This window comes from Punica granatum, chromosome 8, assembly GCF_007655135.1.
Source record: "Punica granatum isolate Tunisia-2019 chromosome 8, ASM765513v2, whole genome shotgun sequence".
Taxonomy (NCBI): domain Eukaryota; kingdom Viridiplantae; phylum Streptophyta; class Magnoliopsida; order Myrtales; family Lythraceae; genus Punica; species Punica granatum.
The window spans coordinates 7,558,683-7,578,995 of NC_045134.1; the positions used below are offsets into that span (position 1 = coordinate 7,558,683).

At 40.9% G+C, this 20,313-nt stretch overlaps 3 protein-coding genes across 4 annotated transcripts; 2 read left to right on the forward strand and 1 right to left on the reverse strand.

The window, feature by feature from the left end:
* Positions 1–343: 343 nt before the first annotated feature.
* LOC116187370 (probable boron transporter 6) lies at positions 344–5,748 on the forward strand. The gene is made up of 14 exons (XM_031516027.1): positions 344–536; positions 822–936; positions 1,174–1,256; positions 1,445–1,637; positions 1,763–1,901; positions 1,996–2,161; positions 2,265–2,431; positions 2,818–2,991; positions 3,144–3,239; positions 3,446–3,562; positions 3,694–4,019; positions 4,271–4,556; positions 4,663–4,803; positions 4,900–5,748. The coding sequence occupies exons 2-14, from the start codon at positions 824–826 to the stop codon at positions 4,927–4,929; spliced, it is 2,031 nt and encodes a 676-aa protein (XP_031371887.1). The 5' UTR covers positions 344–536; positions 822–823; the 3' UTR covers positions 4,930–5,748.
* Positions 5,097–11,154, reverse strand: LOC116187369 (potassium channel AKT1-like). The gene is made up of 12 exons (XM_031516026.1): positions 10,610–11,154; positions 9,441–9,806; positions 9,220–9,277; positions 8,805–9,125; positions 8,305–8,550; positions 7,866–7,964; positions 7,603–7,635; positions 7,283–7,468; positions 6,983–7,183; positions 6,811–6,886; positions 5,993–6,664; positions 5,097–5,652 (listed from the first exon to the last, which is right to left on the reverse strand). The coding sequence occupies exons 1-12, from the start codon at positions 10,855–10,857 to the stop codon at positions 5,342–5,344; spliced, it is 2,817 nt and encodes a 938-aa protein (XP_031371886.1). The 5' UTR covers positions 10,858–11,154; the 3' UTR covers positions 5,097–5,341.
* A 6,623-nt stretch (positions 11,155–17,777) lies between these two features.
* Positions 17,778–20,186, forward strand: LOC116187373 (succinate dehydrogenase subunit 3-1, mitochondrial-like). Of its 2 annotated transcripts, XM_031516034.1 has the most exons (4): positions 17,782–18,026; positions 18,444–18,580; positions 19,126–19,164; positions 19,443–20,186. In XM_031516034.1, the coding sequence occupies exons 1-4, from the start codon at positions 17,930–17,932 to the stop codon at positions 19,851–19,853; spliced, it is 684 nt and encodes a 227-aa protein (XP_031371894.1). In that variant the 5' UTR covers positions 17,782–17,929; the 3' UTR covers positions 19,854–20,186. The 2 variants fall into 2 exon arrangements, with proteins under 2 accessions (XP_031371895.1, XP_031371894.1); XM_031516035.1 differs by lacking the exon at positions 19,126–19,164 and having other exon boundaries at positions 17,778–18,026.
* The last annotated feature ends 127 nt before the right edge of the window (positions 20,187–20,313 follow it).

The following is a 20,313-nucleotide window of genomic DNA, read 5'->3' on the forward strand; positions in this document are numbered from 1 at the left end:
AATTAAACGGATGAAGAACACACTTGAGTATCGTAGTCGGAGCTTTCTAATGCGAATCCGATACAATTTGTTTGAATATGACGCTACACAAATCATCACTCCTAACTCTCAGCTCTGTCGGATCAATCAATCTATCAATTGAGACTAATTTCCGCTCGAGCTGTCAACCTCCTAGCACCATAGACAAATCCCGTCGATCACCGACCTCAAAAATCTCTCAATCAACCATGGAAGGTCAGCAAGTTAAGGAATCTTCGTGGACCCCCGCCAGTTGGGCCCTCTAATGGAGTTCCCCTGTTCATTCTTACTTAAATAGATAGGCTCACACCAGAGCTTCCCATGCTCTGCTCTGCTCCACTCTTCCCCCTCTGCATACTCCTCCTTAGATTGAGAGAGAGAGAGAGAGAGAGAGAGAGAGAGAGAGAGAGAGGCGTTAAGCATCGTCTTTAGACTTCTGGGTGTCGGCTGCATTTTCGTCTTCCCTTGTTTTTGCTCGGGACATCGGATGATTTCGCAGCTCTGCTCTGTTTTCTGAGGTGAGAATGAGATCCCCCAACTATGTCGCGTCGGCATTCGTACCATTGCAGAGTTCTCTTTTTGTCTGTTTATGTACTTACTGGCAGCAATGGCCTATTTGCACTCACATCGACGGAAAGATTTCGTCTTGGTTCTTCAAGAAAGCTTTCCCACCTCGGAAACCAAGAACGTTTCCTAATGACCCTTTGAGATTTATTAAAGACTTGAATTGGTGAAACGTTGGAATTTGTTACGTTGATGGATGTTCCATGTACTGATGACGTTCCGTTTCGTTTGTTCGTCAGACATGGAAAGGAGTAGTAGCCCGAAGAAGCCCATGGCCGGGATCGTCAAAGATGTCAAAGGAAGAGTGGCCTGCTACCGGCAGGACTGGGTCTGCGCATCCTGCATAGGAGTGAGGTATCCATGTAGTTTCATGAGAGATTGTCGGATTACATCGACATGGTGCTGGTGGTTCGGACAAAAAAAGGAAACTGATCACACGATGCACATCTGAGATCTTTTACTACATTCCGTCTTGGTGACGGGCCTAGTAATTTGGCACATGCTCTAATGTGTAATGTGTGGTCGGTGCTTCTGCACGATCTTGCAGCTTGGCTGAATTGTGATTCGATACATTTCCTATTGTTTGCGCAGGATATTGGCACCGACTGCATTTATCTTCTTTGCTTCTGCACTTCCCGTGATAGCCTTCGGGGAGCAACTCAGCCGGGATACAGGTATGAGCAAACTTCTCTTAGATTCATCAAGTATGAATTTTCTGGAAGGTTCAATATTCGATCTGGAAAAGTGTTCCGGCTTTTCCAGCAGATGGAAAAGCGCACATGAAATGAAATGTTCAATTTTTCTTGAAGTATTATGTCAGGAAAAAAAGAAAGGTTCCAAATTTAGCTTTTTATTATGTTAGATGGAAGCTTGAGCACGGTGGAGACATTGGCATCTACAGCAATATGTGGGATCATCCACTCGATACTCGGAGGACAGCCCCTTTTGATCTTAGGAGTTGCAGAACCAACTGTTATAATGTACACATACCTGTACAATTTCGCCAAGTCACGACCCGACCTGGGCCAAGACCTCTATTTAGCTTGGGCTGCATGGTAAGGACGAAAAGAATCCATTTTCCTGACTACATAATTTGTTATGTATATGATGGTTAATATAATTCTTGCACCACAAGCCTCGTATTTGTCTTATTTTTCTTCTGATGATTTTCTTGAGAAAGGGTTTGCGTCTGGACCTCAATTTTGCTGTGCCTGCTAGCGATATTCAATGCGTGCACAATCATTACCCGATTCACGAGGGTCGCAGGGGAACTCTTCGGGATGTTGATCGCAGTCCTCTTCATTCAACAAGCCACTAAGGTACCTTTCTAGATCATAAAACTTGACCTCTAGCAAATGGAAGCGTAATTGACATAATGTTTTAACTGACATTGAGTGATGTGCGATTTTGCAGGGACTAGTGAGCGAATTCAATATCCCAAAAGCTGAAAATGCTGAGTTACTGAAGTACCACTTCGAGTGGTTATATGCCAATGGACTGCTTGCGGTGATCTTTGCGTTTGGTTTGCTGTACACTGCTCTGAAGAGCCGTACGGCAAGGTCATGGAAATATGGAACCCGTATGGGATCTGACTCAAGATCTTGGTTTTGTTCCGTGTCATGATCATTGTCATCTTCTTCTTCTAACTTTTCTTTTCTTTTTTGGGCTGATCTTCAACATAGGCTGGTTTCGAGGTTTTATAGCAGACTACGGAGTTCCTCTGATGGTTCTGTCCTGGACAGCACTGTCCTTCACCGTGCCGAGAAAAGTTCCTGATGGGGTCCCCAGAAGGCTCTTCTGCCCACTCCCATGGGAATCGGCATCCCTCTACCACTGGACCGTGATTAAGGTATAAACTCCTGTATAACGAGTTCATTCATTTATTTGTGATAATCCCCTTTTTGACCATCTAAGAGCTTAAGACGATCGATGATACTTCATCTGAAAAACTGAATCTGCTATGGACAGGCCTGCCGAATTGGATCCTGAACCTGTCTAGTTATTCAAGTTGTATATGCCAATGAAACAACTGAGATAAATGGGATCTTCTTTTGAGCCAGTCCCCCAATCTCAAGTCTTTCATTGTTTAAATCTTTCCAGCTTAATCCACGAACCCCTTCATCATAGCTCACCCTATCTAATGTTTGGTCCACTTCTAAGAGCTATCAGATGAATTTGAGGTACTATGACTTGTTTCTTAGAAAATCAGGTTTCCTAACGTGAATGATTTTGCAGGATATGGGAAGAGTTCCACCGATGTACATTTTTGCTGCCTTTATCCCGGCCCTTATGATCGCAGGCTTATATTTCTTTGACCATAGCGTGGCCTCGCAAATGGCGCAGCAGAAAGAATTTAATCTCAAGAAGCCTTCTGCTTATCACTACGACATGTTGTTGCTTGGTTTAATGGTGTGTATCCGGGAATATTGAATCTCTTTCGTTGTTCTGTTTTCCTTTCATTATGGAAGAAAGACATGTATATGTGATACTAGATATTTAATATTTATCTATGAATCTCTGTGGCTATATATATGAAATGATCACTGATTTTGTGGTTTCAGACTTTGCTTTGCGGGCTACTTGGAATTCCGCCTTCAAATGGAGTCCTTCCGCAATCTCCTATGCACACAAAGAGCCTAGCTGTTCTCCGGGGACAGGTTCGTGACAAAATGCAAAGATGTTTGAGCATAGATGAGATGATAATAATCGAAGTGTGCCGAATATGAATATTAAAAACAAATGCCGAGCACGGTCATGGGAAAAATAACTTGCCCCTGAAAGTAAAAAGTTTGGAAGCTTCACCACATAAGGGATATGCAATCCCGTTGCTTAGTTCACACGAGATTCGTTTATCTTTTTTCAGGTGATTCGCAAGCGGATGGTTCAGAGTGCAAAAGAAAGCATGAAGCAGCAAGCAAGCAATTCCGAGATTTACGGAAAGATGCAGGCGGTTTTCATCGAAATGGACTCAGCTCCTAATGTAATTTTCCGCCCATTTCTTCTCATCTTGTCATAGACAACCTTCCTGTCATATCTCCAGATCATGCTATATATATATATTCGTTGATGTGTATATGTTTACGTGATGCTTTTTTTTCATTCTTTCTGCAGACTCCTTCTGCGGCGGCTAAAGAGTTGGCCGACTTGAAGGAGGCAGTCATGAAGACTGAACAGGATGAAGGAGAAACAAACAAGGTGTTCGACCCCGAAAAGTGCATCGATGCTTTCTTGCCCGTCAGGGTTAACGAGCAGAGAATGAGCAACTTATTGCAGTCAGTCCTCGTTGGTTTATCAGTTTGTGCCATCCCGGTGATCAAACTGATACCCACCTCGGTACTTTGGGGTTATTTTGCCTATATGGCTATTGATAGTCTACCAGGAAACCAGTTCTGGGAACGGATCTTGCTCCTCTTCATCACACCGAGTCGACGCTACAAGTAAGTTTCCTTCTATTTTATTACGCGATGTCAACATTAATATCCCAATAAGGCCACCGGGTCTTTATCAGTTTCTTGATTATTACAATGGCCTTGTTGAATGAGCTCTTCATAGAATCGCATCTTTCTGCCCGAGCATTTGAAATCTCAAAGCATATTCACAGTTTGTTCATGTAATTTATTTTTCTCCTCGAGAAAAGAAGTTCTCGAATGATGCCTTATGATCCGTCTTTCTTAAATGATTTCGGCAGAGTGCTGGAAAGAGTTCATGCCTCATTTATAGAATCAGTGCCATTCAAGTCCATCGCGATGTTCACCATCTTCCAATTCGTGTACCTCTTGGTTTGCTTTGGCATAACGTGGATACCTATAGCCGGAATCCTATTCCCCCTGCCGTTTTTCCTTCTAATAAGCATAAGACAGCACTTGCTCCCCAAGCTCTTCAAGCAGAGTCACCTCCAAGAACTCGACGCCGCAGAATACGAGGAGATAGCTGCAATGCCATACCGCAGTCGGAGCCTATCCCTCTCATTCAAGGTACGTATCGCATTCAAAATACTTGCTTATCTAAATCTCCGTCAAACCGACTTAGCAACAGAGTTCATTGACATGAAATGTTGAGAACTGATATGTTGATGGTCAGGATACAAAGCCACCCGATACTTCTGGAGGTGAGGAAAGCGAAGAGGACTTCTACGACGCCGAGATGTTAGATGAGATGACGACTCGCAGAGGAGAGTTGAAGCTTCGAACCGTGAGCTTCAAAGAAGAAATGCTCTTACATGTAAGAAACCACGCCCTGCTCACTCTATGTACCTTCCTTTTCCTTTAATTTTGTGAAAGCACTTAACAGTTACGGGAATGACGGCGCTTTTCGCAGGTCCAGTCCGAGGACCCATCTCGTACATGAAGTGAAACCGGGATTCGTCTTCTTAGTAGTTAACTGAATTTTAGTCTTTATATGTATACAGAAACTAGAGTTGCAGAAAGCATATAGATGTAGGCTAGGCAAAGAGACAATTTGAGGAGTTAACTAATTATGAGAGGAATATAATTAACTGGTGAAATCCATTCTTGTGCAAGCCTAATCCTTTCGAGACATTTAATGCATTAGCCAGGTTAGTACAACGTTCACAGATCGGCATTATGAAAGTTAGCACGGTATTTTGTTCCTTGTATACAATAAAATGATTTTACAGCAGTACCACCACCTACTGGAAAAGAATGTACGACCTCGGAAATTAGAGGACAGAATCGGAGGATGAGAAACTCCGGAGGCGGTGCAACCTATGACAAAATTTAGATGAAACGACTCTAAACTTCTAGTCCTTGCCTCTTGGCTCTGTTTCATAGCTTTGAGCAGGACCTGAGTTGTCATCGACAAGAATGAGGTGATCGCCATCCCGAATGAGCTCGATATCTTCAACTTCTGCTCCTTCTTTGGTTGTGATTTTGGTGAAGTTACACCCGAATTTCCTGTAACCAATCTGGAGCAGTTCTTGAAGGGACTGTGGCACTAGCACCAGCTTACCGGCAGTTTCTCCCCTGTCTGGGCAACTGATTGTCACTCTAGCACCGTAGTTGCTCGTATTTGGACGGGTATAACCACCAGACGCAATAGAGCCCCTCTCACCTGCGCAGTTTCAGACTCCAACATTACAATTCGAGCAAAAAGTGCACATCATAAATATAACGCTCTGTGAAATAAAGATTAATATGTGCTTTGTCATTAATGGTTCCCCATGTTTTCGTTTTGCTTGACATGCATCGGATGATTGCTTCTATCATAAGGCCATGGTTGATAGTGAAATATAGGCATGGAACCAAATGGAACTGCAAGGTAATGCGATCGTGTTTTGTGTGGCGATCCCATTTTAAGTTATGTCCACCCTTCCTATCAAACGCATGATGGTGAGACCGCCATACAATTCGACAATGGTCCTAGGTAACAGATGGCGATGCAATAGTTGTACCTGTATTGACTGCTGACTGCAGTATCCCGAACAGCGAATTCTGAAAATTGTTCACTTTTCGTCTCCTTCGAGATTCTGACCAGTTACTCTCAGGAACAGAAGGCTGGGTCTCTTGAATAAAAGGAGGTATCGAGGGATCGCTCGAGTACTTTCCTCGAGGCATATGCATTGTGGGCTCGCTCGAGTACTTAGTGATATAAGCCATGCCTCCAGGCCTCTTTGGAGGAGTCCCATGTCCTATTTGCTGCCCGAACCCCTGATTGCTCTGAGTAGAAGAAAGAACTGGCGGCTGGGACACTTCCTTGATATTCTTGAATAGTTCAACTATTTCCTCGTGGCCCTGGTGGTCTGCTAAGTTCCGCGGGGTCCACCCATTCATATCGAGCCTGTCAATATCAGCCCCTTGGTCTAAAAGGAACCTTACAATATCGACATTTCCTTCGGAAACTGCCAAATGGAGTGGGGTGGTCCCGTTAGTGTTGGGCAGGGTCACGTCCCCACCATATCTGACAATCTCTTTGAGGATTTCCAGGTTGTTCTGCTCGATAGCAGCGGCGGCAAAGCTGCCCACATCACCGCTTGATATCATCGCGCCATTTTCCACAAGGAGTTTGATCACGGATTTGTGCCCACCCAATATGGCGTCCCACAAGGGAACGCTCCCTTCAGAATCTGGAATTTAAGGATTAGTTATATAATGAGAGAAGATCGTATCAGAAAAACTTATGAGTAGTTGCTGCAATTGGCAAGAAGTCCTTGGCAAGACAAATTACACCAATAGCATGAGGACTTAACAACTCCAAAGGAGTATCGATTACCTTTCATATTAGGATCAGCTCCATATTCTAGAAGGAGAGTCACACAGTGTTCGCTTCCAGATGCTGCTGCAATGTGCTGTTGCATCAAGAGGACAGACAAGTCAGCAAATCAAAACGTAGTTAGTCTCTTAAGATTAGAAACTAGTGTCAGGATTAGAAGTGCTTTTTTTACCAGGGGTCTTCGTCCACTATCATCACCTTCGTTCGGATCTGAACCCCGTCTCAGCAGCTGATTAAGCAGTAGATCGTCGCCTCTCATTGCAGCAAAGCAGAGACTAAGTGGCAGATCCATTCTTCCCCGAGCCAGCATATGTTCCGTCTCATGGAATATTTCTTGCATATATGGGTCCCTTTCACTCTTCTCTTTCAAATGCTGCATCGGACAAGCATTTGCTAATTAGCCAAGGTAAACATTAGCTGACTATAACATATGTACCACTACTAGACATTTGTAGTCATGAGCTCAACAGACCTGAAGGAGATTGTTCATGATAATTGTTCCGTCTCCAACATTTGCCTGGACAATGTTTAAAAACGACGTACGGTTCAAACGAAGAAGCTGACTCAGTCGTTTAGTCCGGACAGTGAAAACCTGTGGACGGTAGCAGAGCACCCCTACTTCTCCACAGACATCTCCCTTTTTCGCTTCACCAACAACCTGAAATCATTATGAATGAAAACCATGATTTTTTATTGGTAATAAACATAACTGTTCCACAACATGCTTAAAATCAGAGAGAGGACAGTATAAACCGAAAACTTAATAAAATGATCTTAGGTTGGTAGTCTTACCTGTTCCATTCCATTCCTATTCACAATAAATTCCTGAGTCGTCATCAAATGCCAGATGGTGAGGTTTCCCCAAAGAAAGAGCAATTTCCATGCAATTACCATAAATATTCTGAGGGATATGTATGAAGTTTTGGTGCTATAAACTGTAAAATCAACAATAGCTATGTGAATGTATAACAAAAATGTCCCTGTTATCTTCCCCATCTTGTTTATTGAGACGGGAAGGGTGACACGTAAAATATGAGAGAGTTTGAGATGCATACCATAGCACCTGTGACGAGGATATACAGGTCGGTCGGTGCTTCATTCTGAAGGATAACATCTTCTTTCGGAGGAAAATACTCTGCTTTCATCTCCGCCACCTGACAATTCGAGGTAATAAATAAGTGAAGATATTCTATCATGAAAACACAACCTGCATACATGTTATCCTTTATCTTTCTACGAGGTATTTCCTAATGTTGGGTTTCATGTTTGCGAGCTTCCTTAGGAAGATGATATCAATTTCAATGAACAAGGATCTTGAGAGTACTGAATGATATTACCCTCAAATTTCACCTCAAAAACTGGGCCTACAAAAAGGAGTTATGCTAACAAAAAGGTAAATAACTCCAGAATATAGACAGAAGATAACAACTAAAAACAATCTCATGCTTTGCCCAAAAAAAAAATGATGATGATAAAATAGTTCTTGAGAGTTACCAGTTGGAAAAGCAGGTCATTAGATACCCCACGGAACAGGTAAACTCGGTCAACTAGTGAATAAAACAGATAACGCGAGATATTTGATCTAATAGCTTTAGGGAGGGAGTCAAGGGTCTCTTGCTGCTGCAGACCTTCTGAATCAGTTCTAAACTTCAGACATAGATGAGCAAGCATCTGCTCTTGCAGCCCACTTGGTAACTGGTTCCTATGCGCAAAATGCGATGCTGCTTGAATCGTGTCTCTCTGCAATTCAAATTTGAAACAAAACGAATAGAAAGTAAGATATGTGCAAGTAATCCAGATGTCACTGCAGAAAAAGTTGTATGATGTGCAAACTTTGCATCGAGACTGATATCTAGGAAAGTTGAGGCTCTTCAAGCGATGCTGAAGATCTTCCATCACTGTGAGTACTATCTAGAGGTCTAATTGGAACTCAGAATCATAAGAAAAAAAGAACAAAATGTATCAATGCGAGTAACAGTGCATGATGTACTCACAAATCTTCTGGTCCGGCTAGTTCCGTGGACAATAAGATTGGTCATATTCCCAATAATATAAGAAGTTAGAGCTAGGTTGAAAAGCATGTAGAATATGTCGAATATCATCTCTTGCGAATTTACTGGGTGCAAATCACCATATCCGGTGGTTGTAAGTGTGGTTATGGACCAATATATTGACGTCACATAGCGGTGTCCGAGAGATTTATCTTGAAAATTCGCCCCCATGGAGAGTCCAATCCATGTGTCTGCTGGGTTTTTGTAGCGTGCAGCCAGTAGGTAGTAGAAGCAGGCCGCCAAGTGCACAGCAAAAAGAGTGACCTACAGATATAAAAAGGAAGAATCACAAATTGCGAGTCTAACTGCAGAAAGACGGATTTCAAAGATTGAATGAATACCAGTTTCAGATACTCACAGAGACAAGCTTTGCACACCGAACCCAAAAGTAGTTGAAGTCTTTATCTTTCTCCAGCCTGAAGGGATAGAACAAGATGACGATTATTCCTGAAAATCGATCCTAGTACAAGACACGGAGTAATAACTTGTGACCAATTCCTACTTGAATGGACACCAACTTAACTCATTCAAGCATTTCTGCATAAAGATGGTGAACGAGCCAATATTAATCTGATTTACCTGGCAAACATGCCACTAACTCTTCGAAGACGCCAAAGGCGAAGCATGTTAAAAATGCCATATTGTTGGAGCGCACTAGGCAGAATACTTCTAACAACTTCAAAGGGGATAGTTGAGATAATGTCGAAGACCAGCCAAGTTCTTGCATATCTCCAGGCAACTTTCTTCGGGTCATCGACAAGAAGATATGTACTTTTATCCATATAAGCCACGAAGAAGGTCAAAATGATGTCGATGGCAAAGAACCCATTGACGATGTTATCAGTTATTGCAAGAGGTCCCTGCGGTTTCTCTAGAAAGCCAAACTCAAATGGAGAAACCCATGCTGTGTAGTACACAAGAATCACCAAATATCCCTCCCAGATTCTGCAGTACCATCATTCATATCAAGAAAATTAATTCAATCAACATGCTACAAAAATGGCTGCGGGAAGGAAAATAGCTCCTACAAATCCACACAACAGATTTATAAACCGATCCCAGGCATCAACATCAAGTTCTTATATTACAATTCTCAGGGTATACTTGCAGAATTTGATACTCGATTTTGGTCGAATAACAGATCCAAATTACAAGCAAAGAAACAGAAGAACAGCAATGCAACCACTTCCATGCTTCAACATCATAGGAGACTATGCAAAAGCGATGACACGCATTATATTCAAGCGAAAAAAAAACGTTTGCTTAATGCATAGCATCGATGAAAGCGACAGCACATTCGCAATCAACATCTCCATGTGACAATCAAGCACATGATTTCGACAGGCGATGAGACAATTTGTCCCCAGCAATTCTCGATAACACAATTTCGATGTCTAGGTTAAACTCCGTCATCTTCTCCCCCGATTCGGATATCAATCCACCAATCAGACATCTGACTGCATGTCCTTATGCTCATTAATGGCAGCCATCAACATAATACAGAGTATTCGACATGCATGCATGCTCTGTTACACATGAGATGCTCCAAATCAAAACTTTCAGAGCCCATGCAACTGATCCGACTGCAGAAACATCGAAACCCCACTGGAATTTCCCAATAAGAGAAGAGAAGGTAAAAAAAAAGAACGCAAGATGCAATTGCCAAGATATTGTCATCGTGTTCTTCAATGGCGATTGCCGGAAGTTTCTAAATCGGAGCACAGAGAGAGAGGGAGGGTTCACGAGACCTGTAGCGGTAATCAAAGGGCGAGATGATCCAGCGGCGGAGCTGCTTGTGCCGGCGGTTGGTGTTGCCCCCGAGGGACGGCAGGACTCCGCCGGTGAGGCTGTACTGGCTCCCCTCGTCCCTCGACAGGTGCTCCGTTACCTCCTCGTAGCAACCCGCCGAACTCTCGGCCGCCCCGCCGCCGTCCCGGCCGCACAACGGGATGGGGCTCCACTTCTTCCCGCCCCTCTTCCTCGCCTTCGGCGACATCTCTCCCACACCGCGGTACTTCCTCTCTCCCGTCTCCAACAACCTTCCCCTCACGAAGTCAATCCGCAAGGAATTACCCCGCTGACGGCCAGAGAATAACACTCCATCAACCCCTCTTCCCGCCTAGCAGCAGCCCCCGGCGACGTCTGCGGGGATGGACCGGACCGCCGGCAGCAATTCAGCTTCCAAAAATCTGCTGCTCATCATAATTCATCATCCCAAAAGCCTCTTTCTCCTGACATGGAAATCGCTCGAGAGCGAAAGGGTGCGACAGACGCGTATATATATATATATATATATATATACACACACTGTTTCGTATGTATGTATAGGCGCGTACGTATCAGAGGCTTGGGATTTCGATCGGGGAGACGCTGCTAGAGGCTGCTTGGAGCTTAGGAGCGTGACTGGCGCTCCATCGTACATGTATTTGTCGTTACTGCATGGCCTGACCTGGTTCTGCGTGCCCCCGGGCTCATGCGCCCTACAGCTTACCAGTACGTGGGGACCACGTGCCCTGTGTGGGGTTGCGCTGCGTGCGCCCGGGAGCATGCAGGGTTTCGTCGCGTCGTCCCCATGCATGGGCATCATGTGTGAGCTTTCCACTTTTTGACTTATCGTTCGAACCCGTCAACTTGTATCGGAGGATTTTAGCGTCTATGTATCCTCCGATATAGACATGTACTCAGGGGTGGAGCCAAAAATAAAGTTAAGGGGGATAAATTAAAAGTTTTGAGATAAAATTCAAATAATAAAATAATTCGGGGGCATTGATGATTTTTTACGGTAAAATTAAAATTTTTTACAAATTTATATATAAAATTTTTAAGAAATGAAAAAGTCAGGGGCAATTTGCCCCCTGGAGCCTTAATGGCTCCACCCATGCATGTCCTCTAGCTGCCATTGATGATTCATAGCGGAAGCGTGAGCCGTGTCGAAATCGAGCACGAATCGCCGACTCGATCGTATTGCTAACTGCGCGATTTGTGACCCGGGTGGATTGATTGCATCGCGTTTGTCCATATTACGTAAACATTTACGTTTCTTGAGCCGGCGGCACATGCTTTTTTGCTGGATAAATAGATGATCTCTATCTGTTAAGTCGGCACATGCTGCAATCAAATAGATGATCTCTATCTGTTAATTAATTTACTGCAGATATATTCAGGGGAAAAAACATCTTAAACGAAATTTATCCGCATTGCGTGTGAACGTTTTTTTATATTTTTTATATTAACGTTAATTTGTACTTCTAAATAATTTGTAAAGATCTTCTTGAGAATATATAATAAATTTGTAAATATATTATGGAAATTTGAAAAAAAAATTTTAAAAAATGTTATAGGGAGATTTGAAGAGACGGCTCACCACAAGTTGAAGGACACGAACAGAAGAATTTCATGAGTCCAATACGCTTATGTGAAAAGCCCTCGTTACACGAACGGAAAAATTTTGTGAGAGTATTTTATATATATATATATATATATATATATATTAGATTTCTGCAGTAAATGGATTTCTACAATAGAAGAGAAACTCTTTGAGAATCCTATCTCAACAAGTGACGTGAGAAAACACCAATTTTATTGCACAAATAAGAAAATGAGTAATTTTAGAAAAATATTTTGCTTTTACTTACCCTTTTATGGAATTTATTGATGATTCATATCGGGGGTGTGAACCGTGTTGAAATATTGACCACAAATCGGTAATTTCAGGTTGCGTACCGTGCGATTTGGGACGACTCGATACCAACTGGATAGCGTCTGTCCAAATTAAGGAAATGCATGTATTTGTTAAGTCGGCATATGATGGCACATATATCAAATTGTTGATCTCTATATATGTTTAGTTTGCTGCAGATATTTTTTAATTTACTGCAGATATTTTCAAAACGAATGTTAAATGAAACTATTACACAATCATGTACCTGAAAAAATCAATTAGATTTCTGCACTTACTAGGCTTTGTTTGCAATTCAAATAATAATTTCACTCAACTCAACTCTATTATTCCCAAAATTTAATAAGATAATAATTATTATTTTATCTTTTTATATCATTTAATAATAATTTCTCACTCATATTTTTTTCATAATCATTTTTTATGATCAATTTTTTAATAAGAAATTTCTTATAAGAAATTTTTTATAAAAATTCACAATCTACTTTCACATTTATATATATATATATATATGCACATTTACATATTCTCACACATCAATATATATGTCAACACTTGCAATCATTACACAAAATCAAATTGACTTGAATTACTAATCCAACTCAAAAACCAACCAAGCTAGATTTTTGTAATCGATGACAAAGTTTTCGGTGATCGTCCTATCATGGAGTGAATAAATACTAATCAAATTGTAACAAATATATAAATGAGTATTAGTCACTTGAATTAGCTTAGAATTAATGATTACTATCTTTGCTTAACTTGTTTATTTTCTATCGAGGGGAGTGTAGCGCAATAAAGCATGTTATCGCCTGATAATTTAGAGGGTGTAGATTCGATACTCAGTAGAATAATTGTGCCCTTTTAGTTGATATTAAGATTTTTATTTCATTGTATTAGTCCATGAACCTCCCTCGTGAAGGTTCGTTTCCTTTCTTCTTTCAAATTTTCTTTCACCTTAGCTAATCAACAAAGGTAGCTTATTATTGCTTTAAGTTTTTGTCGATTTTTTTTTCCAACAATGCAGATATTTTTGGACGATTTTTTCGAGTAACCTGAGAACCGAACTGTAAAAACCGGTAACCGTAAGGGTCGGTTTTCTTTACTTATTTCGGATACGATTGTCGGGGACGGGTTCTGAAATCCCTGAACCGATGAAAGCGATAAACCGTAATTTTACCCTGAAATAGCTCCAAACCGAACCGTGATCAGCCCTACTTGTAACATGAAAAGATTACTTATTTCCTTCCAGTAAATCTGTGAAAGTCTTTAAAAAGGCAAATTTGATTTCTAAGGCAGTTATATCATAACCGAATATTTATTGCACATGGCATAAGAATGAGAACATTGTCTGGCATACGTAATGCATTTTGGTTCTTTCTTAATTATCGAATTTTGAAAATAAGATATTCAAAAGTAAGTCAAAAAAGGCAAACCCATATCCGGCGTTCCATATAATAGACGATAACGATAATAAATAAAAAAGCAAATCGTTCCTTCTAGTAGCACCTTATAATGGGATAACCTGTACTTTATGTTTTATTAATTATTAAGGAGATTCACGGATTTAGATAAAGATATGCAGAGAGTCGTACTGAAATATTAATTTTGATAAGGAAAAATTGAGAGAAGGGAAGGAGATTTTTTCCAGTTGTATTGTTCGATATTGTAAATCTTAGAGGGAGAGGAAAGCAAACATCCTCTACAGATTTAAACTTTTTCCCCATTATAAAGAAAGTTTATAGATCGAATATAAGAAAATAGAAATAGAATAAAACGGCAAAAGTGATCACATTGACGAGAATCTAATCTGAAATCTCTTGATACTAATGCAATAGCACGTGCTACTGAGCTATACACTATTTTGCTCTTTGAAATTAAATTTTCAATAAGCCAAAATTGAAATTTGAAGAGAAAAATGACGAATTTAAATGTAAGACTATAATCTTATGAAAACATCGTCAAAAATAGTTTTATCTCATAATAATATGGTAAGAAAGCACCAATAATATTGCTATTACTAATAATATTTATGACAAATTGATCATGAGATAAATACCAATTTACCTATTTACTGTTAGAACTTAAATAGTGCTTCATCGCATCATTGTGGTAACATAAAATCATCCAAGAATCTCTCAATACAAAGAAGCCATAGTAGCCATTCGGTTTAAGAGATTTTTCTTCCCTTTACTTTTTTCTCTTATTAATTAAATATTACCGTGTAATGAAAACTAAATCCTTCCATTTCTCTCCATCCACCTCCCATGCCCCTCCCCTCCATATTATTGTCAAGATATGAAATCCAAGCAGGAGAGGCTTAACTTCGGAAAGGAATCTTACGTGCCAATCGTTTCATAACCGAGCGCGAACGGCCGACTCATTTGGCGAACTGTCGATTTGGGACTCGATTTGGATCCAGTGGATGTCTGTCCAAATTAAGACTGTACATGTATACATTAACTCGGGATGTGGCGCCCATCAAAATGTTTATCTTCCATCTATTTAATGTACTGCGTTGCAGATATTACTACATGAACATACCATATATATACTTGGAGAAATTCTTTTCTTTTAAGGTAGGGAAGAAAATCTTAAATTCAACTCATATTCTGGATAACTTGATATACTTAATTACTATCTTTGAGGGTAACTTATAGGACATAGGCAGATACAGATTCCACCTATTACACCTTTTCCTTATAACTTATATTTCTCCTTTTCTCTTTGAAAATCTTAACAGAGGCAGATTAATATTTGATTTCTACTAAGGCACAATAGTCATCGCCAAATACATTTAATTAGGTAATATTTTTCATTATAGGAGTTTTTTTTAAGTAAGATATTCAAAAAAAGAAATAAGTTTAAAAAGTCAAAATCCATAAACAGTTAGCTTAACATTCATGGGTGTTGATAAGATTGATCCGTCTAGCAGCACCTTGAGGTTAAGTGAGAGGTTCAAACGAGAGCAAATCAGGAAAATGGTTATGGTGAGCACGCGAAAGGCATAGTAATCAATGAAATGCCGTAATCGACTATTATACATTGGTTCGTATACTCTCAATGAAAAATAATCTATATATCTACGGGTAACTAATACAGTTGATTGAAAAAATAACCAATATAATTATTTTTTATTTCGGCCATTAAATTTTACTAGATAAGATTTCAATCATACATGTGTCCATATTTCTATACGACGGAGATTCCCTATCCATATTTTTTCTTTTTTGTAGCTTCAACTATGGATCTTTCGAAATTAAATCGGAGTGAACTAACCGGTTCAATAGATAAAAATAAGGGTTAACAACAAAAAAATTCCAAACCTTTCACATTTTAATAATTTTAGCACGAACTCTTTTCTTTGGCCAATTAAATCATAAACTACCGATTTGATAATAAATGTTAGCATACAGTCAATTTCTCCGTTAATTTAAACCGGAATTGAAATCGTGTACATGACGGTGCCACATGGCACACGGTAATTGGCCGAGTGGGTCCCACATTTAAAAAAAAATAAAAATATTCTGAAAATTAAAAGAAAGAAAGAAAGAAAAGGTCGTAAGGCCGATTGTGAAGAGAAAGAGAGGTGGCCGGCGGTGGGTAGCGACACCAACCTCCACCCCTCTAGTTGGGTTCATTGGTGACCTCTGCCGTCGCCGGCAATCCCAATAGGGGTGGTGGGGTCTGGCGTCAGGCCCCTCATCGATTGGAATCAAAACCCCCAATTTTGGGGTTTTTCGCTAGCGACGCCAGTTAGGGGATGGTGGCCAATGTCGAGGCCCTCGCTGTCAGCCACCTCCCTTCCTCTTCACTCGCAGGTTTTTTTTTTTATTTATATTTTGTTATTTTTTATTAATTTTCAAATTATTTTTTATTTTTTTATGAATATGGGACCCACACGGCTAATCAATGTGTGCCATGTGGCACTGTCATGTACACGTTAGCAATTCTGATTTAAATTAACGGAGATGTTGACGGTGTGCTAATATAATTATCAAATCAATAGTTTATGATTTAATTAGTTAAAGGAAAAAAATCCGTGCTAAAATCATTAAACGTGAAAATTTTGGGATTTTTTTCAGTTATTAACCCTAAAAATAATAATTTCATACTTTTTAGAATAACATGTATTTGTTTGGACTTAAAATTAAGTATTGAAAATTTAATCACTTAAGAGAATAAATTGTTAGGTAAAATTAAGTGTTAAAAATTTGTAGTTTTTTAGAGTTACATTTATCTTCTAGCCCAATATTTACCTTTTGCGTATCATGGGTGAATAATTTGGCATCAATTTATGATTCACACTTTGAGATTTTAATTTTAAATCGATATTTCTTATGAAATATTAATCAATTACAATATATAAAAGTCGAAGAGCGAGATGTGGAGGCGCTACTTAACTCAAATCTGTATTTCTGTGCATGACTTTTCAGGTGTAGCACTTAACAAATCATAAAAAATTATTACTATTGGTTTAAGTTAAATAAATTTTGTCAGATCTTATATATGCGCAGTTAATTATTATAGCAATTTCAGATATATTGTAAATTTTAAGTTTTTTTTAAATATATCTAAGGTCCAGATATTTTTATAAGATCAATTTATGCCAATTGCCCTCATCTCTTTATGATTGCGGAGATGGTTGCAATTCATGAACGGCACGGGATGAAAGTCCAAATCCTTTATGCTTTTGATCTACATATTCCGTGAATCCTCGTGAAGAAGACGTGCCCTGTTGTTTCACGGAATAATTGCGTGGTGGATGAAAAGGATGGGAAGAAATATTTCAATTATCCACGCTGATAGTTGGACCTCGGGGATCAATTCGGTCCGTCCCCAGCGGACGGGCCGTCTCGATCACTTGGACTGTGCTCGGCTTAATCTGCACAGCACTGTTTCGGCAAGTTCCAATAGCCTGACCGTTGAGAGTTAGCAAACCTATTGCAATATCAAACTGGAAGTCGTTCGAGAGCGACGCTGTGGACGACAAAGGCTACAAAACTCATGTCCAAGATGATTTTCGGGTGGTATTTCTCGATGCCAAAAGAATCCCCGCACGAAACTCGGGCCCACCAGGATATCACAAATCGGCCCATCGGGCTTTGGCCCGAGCTTAAGGAAAAAGAACGGGCCGCCTGTCGGCCCCGTGGAATAATTATTCCCTGGTCTTCAGGCCCAATTGAAAGGGTAACGAGCCGATTCGAGCCCGAAACAACTCGTCTTGCGAGCGCGCAGAACTGTCCGGTAGACGCGGAGGGGGAGGAGAGAGAGAGAGAGAGAGAGAGCTCCACTGCAGTTGCTGCAGAGCTTTTCAGTGGAACGAGCGAAGGTCGCAGAAGGGGAATTTCGTGGAGGAGGAGGAAGAGACGAGCGAGAGAGGAGAAGGATGTCGTCGTTGTTGCAGTCATTTCTCGATCCGAAGAAGAACTCGTCCGCAGCTCATCACGTGAAAGCCGCCCTCTCCCGGCGCCTCCGCAACTGTGGTAATCCCCTCTCCCCTCCTCTCCGCGCCCATGCTTCTGTTTCCTATAGGTTCCATTAAGCTATGATCTTGTGATAGAGTTGGTTAATCAATTGGTGAGCCTAAGCTCAGCTCAGCTCAGCTCATCTGGGTAGCCCTCATGCGGATCGGATAGTTTCTCGAGTAGCATTTAGCGTTTTATCTGTCAGATATCAGCTCGACTGGTCAGCTTAGATTCAGGAATTTTGTATCCATTTGATTTCATGGTATTTGCTCGAAGCAGCTCAGGCGAATCTGTTGCTTCAGCTCGGTGTGTGCCTATGGCTTTGCATATGGGCGTCTGTTGATTTTCATTCGTCTTCGCCAGACTTGAAATTCCACTGGAACTCCGATGCCAGCATTCTTCTAAGTCCGCCGGGTTGATTGGTTGATGCTGCAGGGTATAGATGTAATGAGGTAGAGTCCAAAGAGGTTTTCAATCGGCTGCCGAGAGAGACTGTGGATGCTCAGAACCATGGCCTCAAGCGTGCCATGGATCTCTCCGCAAGCCCTGGGTTCCTCCCCCAAAATCTGCAGGTGCAAAATAATGCCCTTGTGATCTTTTTGAATGTTTTAGATGATCTATCGATGGTGATTGGATCAATTTAATATAGTGCTTTGCATTTGGAAGGTTCGCTGATGCATTTGATCCTTGTAGCTTCAAGTGATTTTCGCTACGATCTTCATGCTATGGACTGTTGTTATTAGTTGCTGTAGTAAATTGATGAGCTTTCCTTGAGGACTCTTGGGCATTGTGGTTGCTCTATTCTGAACTGAGACATATATGTCTGTTGTCCTCCAATTTGGTCCCTTACCTGGCCTTCCCTCTCCTTGAAACACCAGTGAATATGCATCTCTGCAGCCGATCAGATAACAGAGATATACGTATTAGTTCTGAATGAAATGAGTTCACAATTAAGCCTAGAGTGAGCTACTCAACGCATGTCTATTCAGCATTGCAAGGAAGCGTCTATGCAACTGGATAAATTAATTATGCAATCACAGCTTATGTTCAACAATTTCTTGTGTCTCTTGGGTGCTAAAGTGTTTCTACTTGTTTTTCACATATGAGTTGTATGCAGGCTATGCAAACTCCATTCAGAAGCTCCCTGCTTGCTCATGTAAGTGCATTATGCAACACTGTTGTCATCTTTTTCCTTATATGAAGAGTCTGTCTTTTATGGTATTGCTTGAGGTTGATTTGTTTAATACACAACCCGTAATTAGCAGTTCCCGCCTGGCCATTTTTCCTTCCTTACCATGTCAATTTTATGGTTCAGATAGTGCATCGTGCAATGTTGTATAATGCACTAATGAAGTATCAAACGAGAAGCTCAGTCAGATTAGAGAAATCTGTAGACGTCAACTGCATGCTAAAGTTCCCTATTGTGTTTTGCAGGTAAAGAAGGAAGCAGGACAAATTCCTGTCTTCCATCAGGCTCGCTTTTTCTCTTCGGGGGCAGCAGAACAGAAACATAGTGATCCAACTGATACTAAAATGAATATCCTTCGGCCGCTATCTCCTCATCTTCCTGTCTATAAGCCACAGCTTAATTCGACGCTCTCAATTACCTTTAGGATCTCAGGGATGTTCCTGTCCGCTGTTGTTTTTTCCTTCTATCTCATCTATCTGAAAATGGGTCCGATCTGCCTCTCCTTCAATAGCTTCTACCAGTTCTTGTTCTACTCATCGAAGCTCCACCTGGTAACCCTTGAGCTGTCTGCTTTAGCCATTGCATATCATATCTGGGGCGGGATCCGTCATCTGCGGCAGGATTTCGGGGGACTCAGAGGAAAAAGATTGAAGTGACTGCAAGAGTTTCACCGGTCTCATGAAATAAACCGGGGGATTGCTTGTCTTATGAAATAAGTGTATAAGCTGCGATTGCTCTTTTGTTCAAAACCTATATCAGGCTATAGACTTATGCACGCATCTCCCTGGCAGGAAGGAACCATTTTCTTCGGGACGGGCCTAAAGCGGGGTTCCACTGTTTTTCTTGAATCTGTTTGTACAAGCTGTGAATTGTGGTTGGCTTTCCTAGTTTTTTAATTTACTAGAGTTCGAGTGTGACATTCGGGGGACTTGGTGCATGCCATCTAATTCGGCGAATGTCAGATGATTTTATTTCTTGTTCTTCCGTCATTGGAAAATCTGGCATGATTGGATGCTCACTGCACATTTTAGGAGTTTAGGATGGATACCATGACTCCGAATTATGCAAGTCTGTCTCGAGCAGCAGAGCACGGATTTAGATTCGACCTCGATGAGA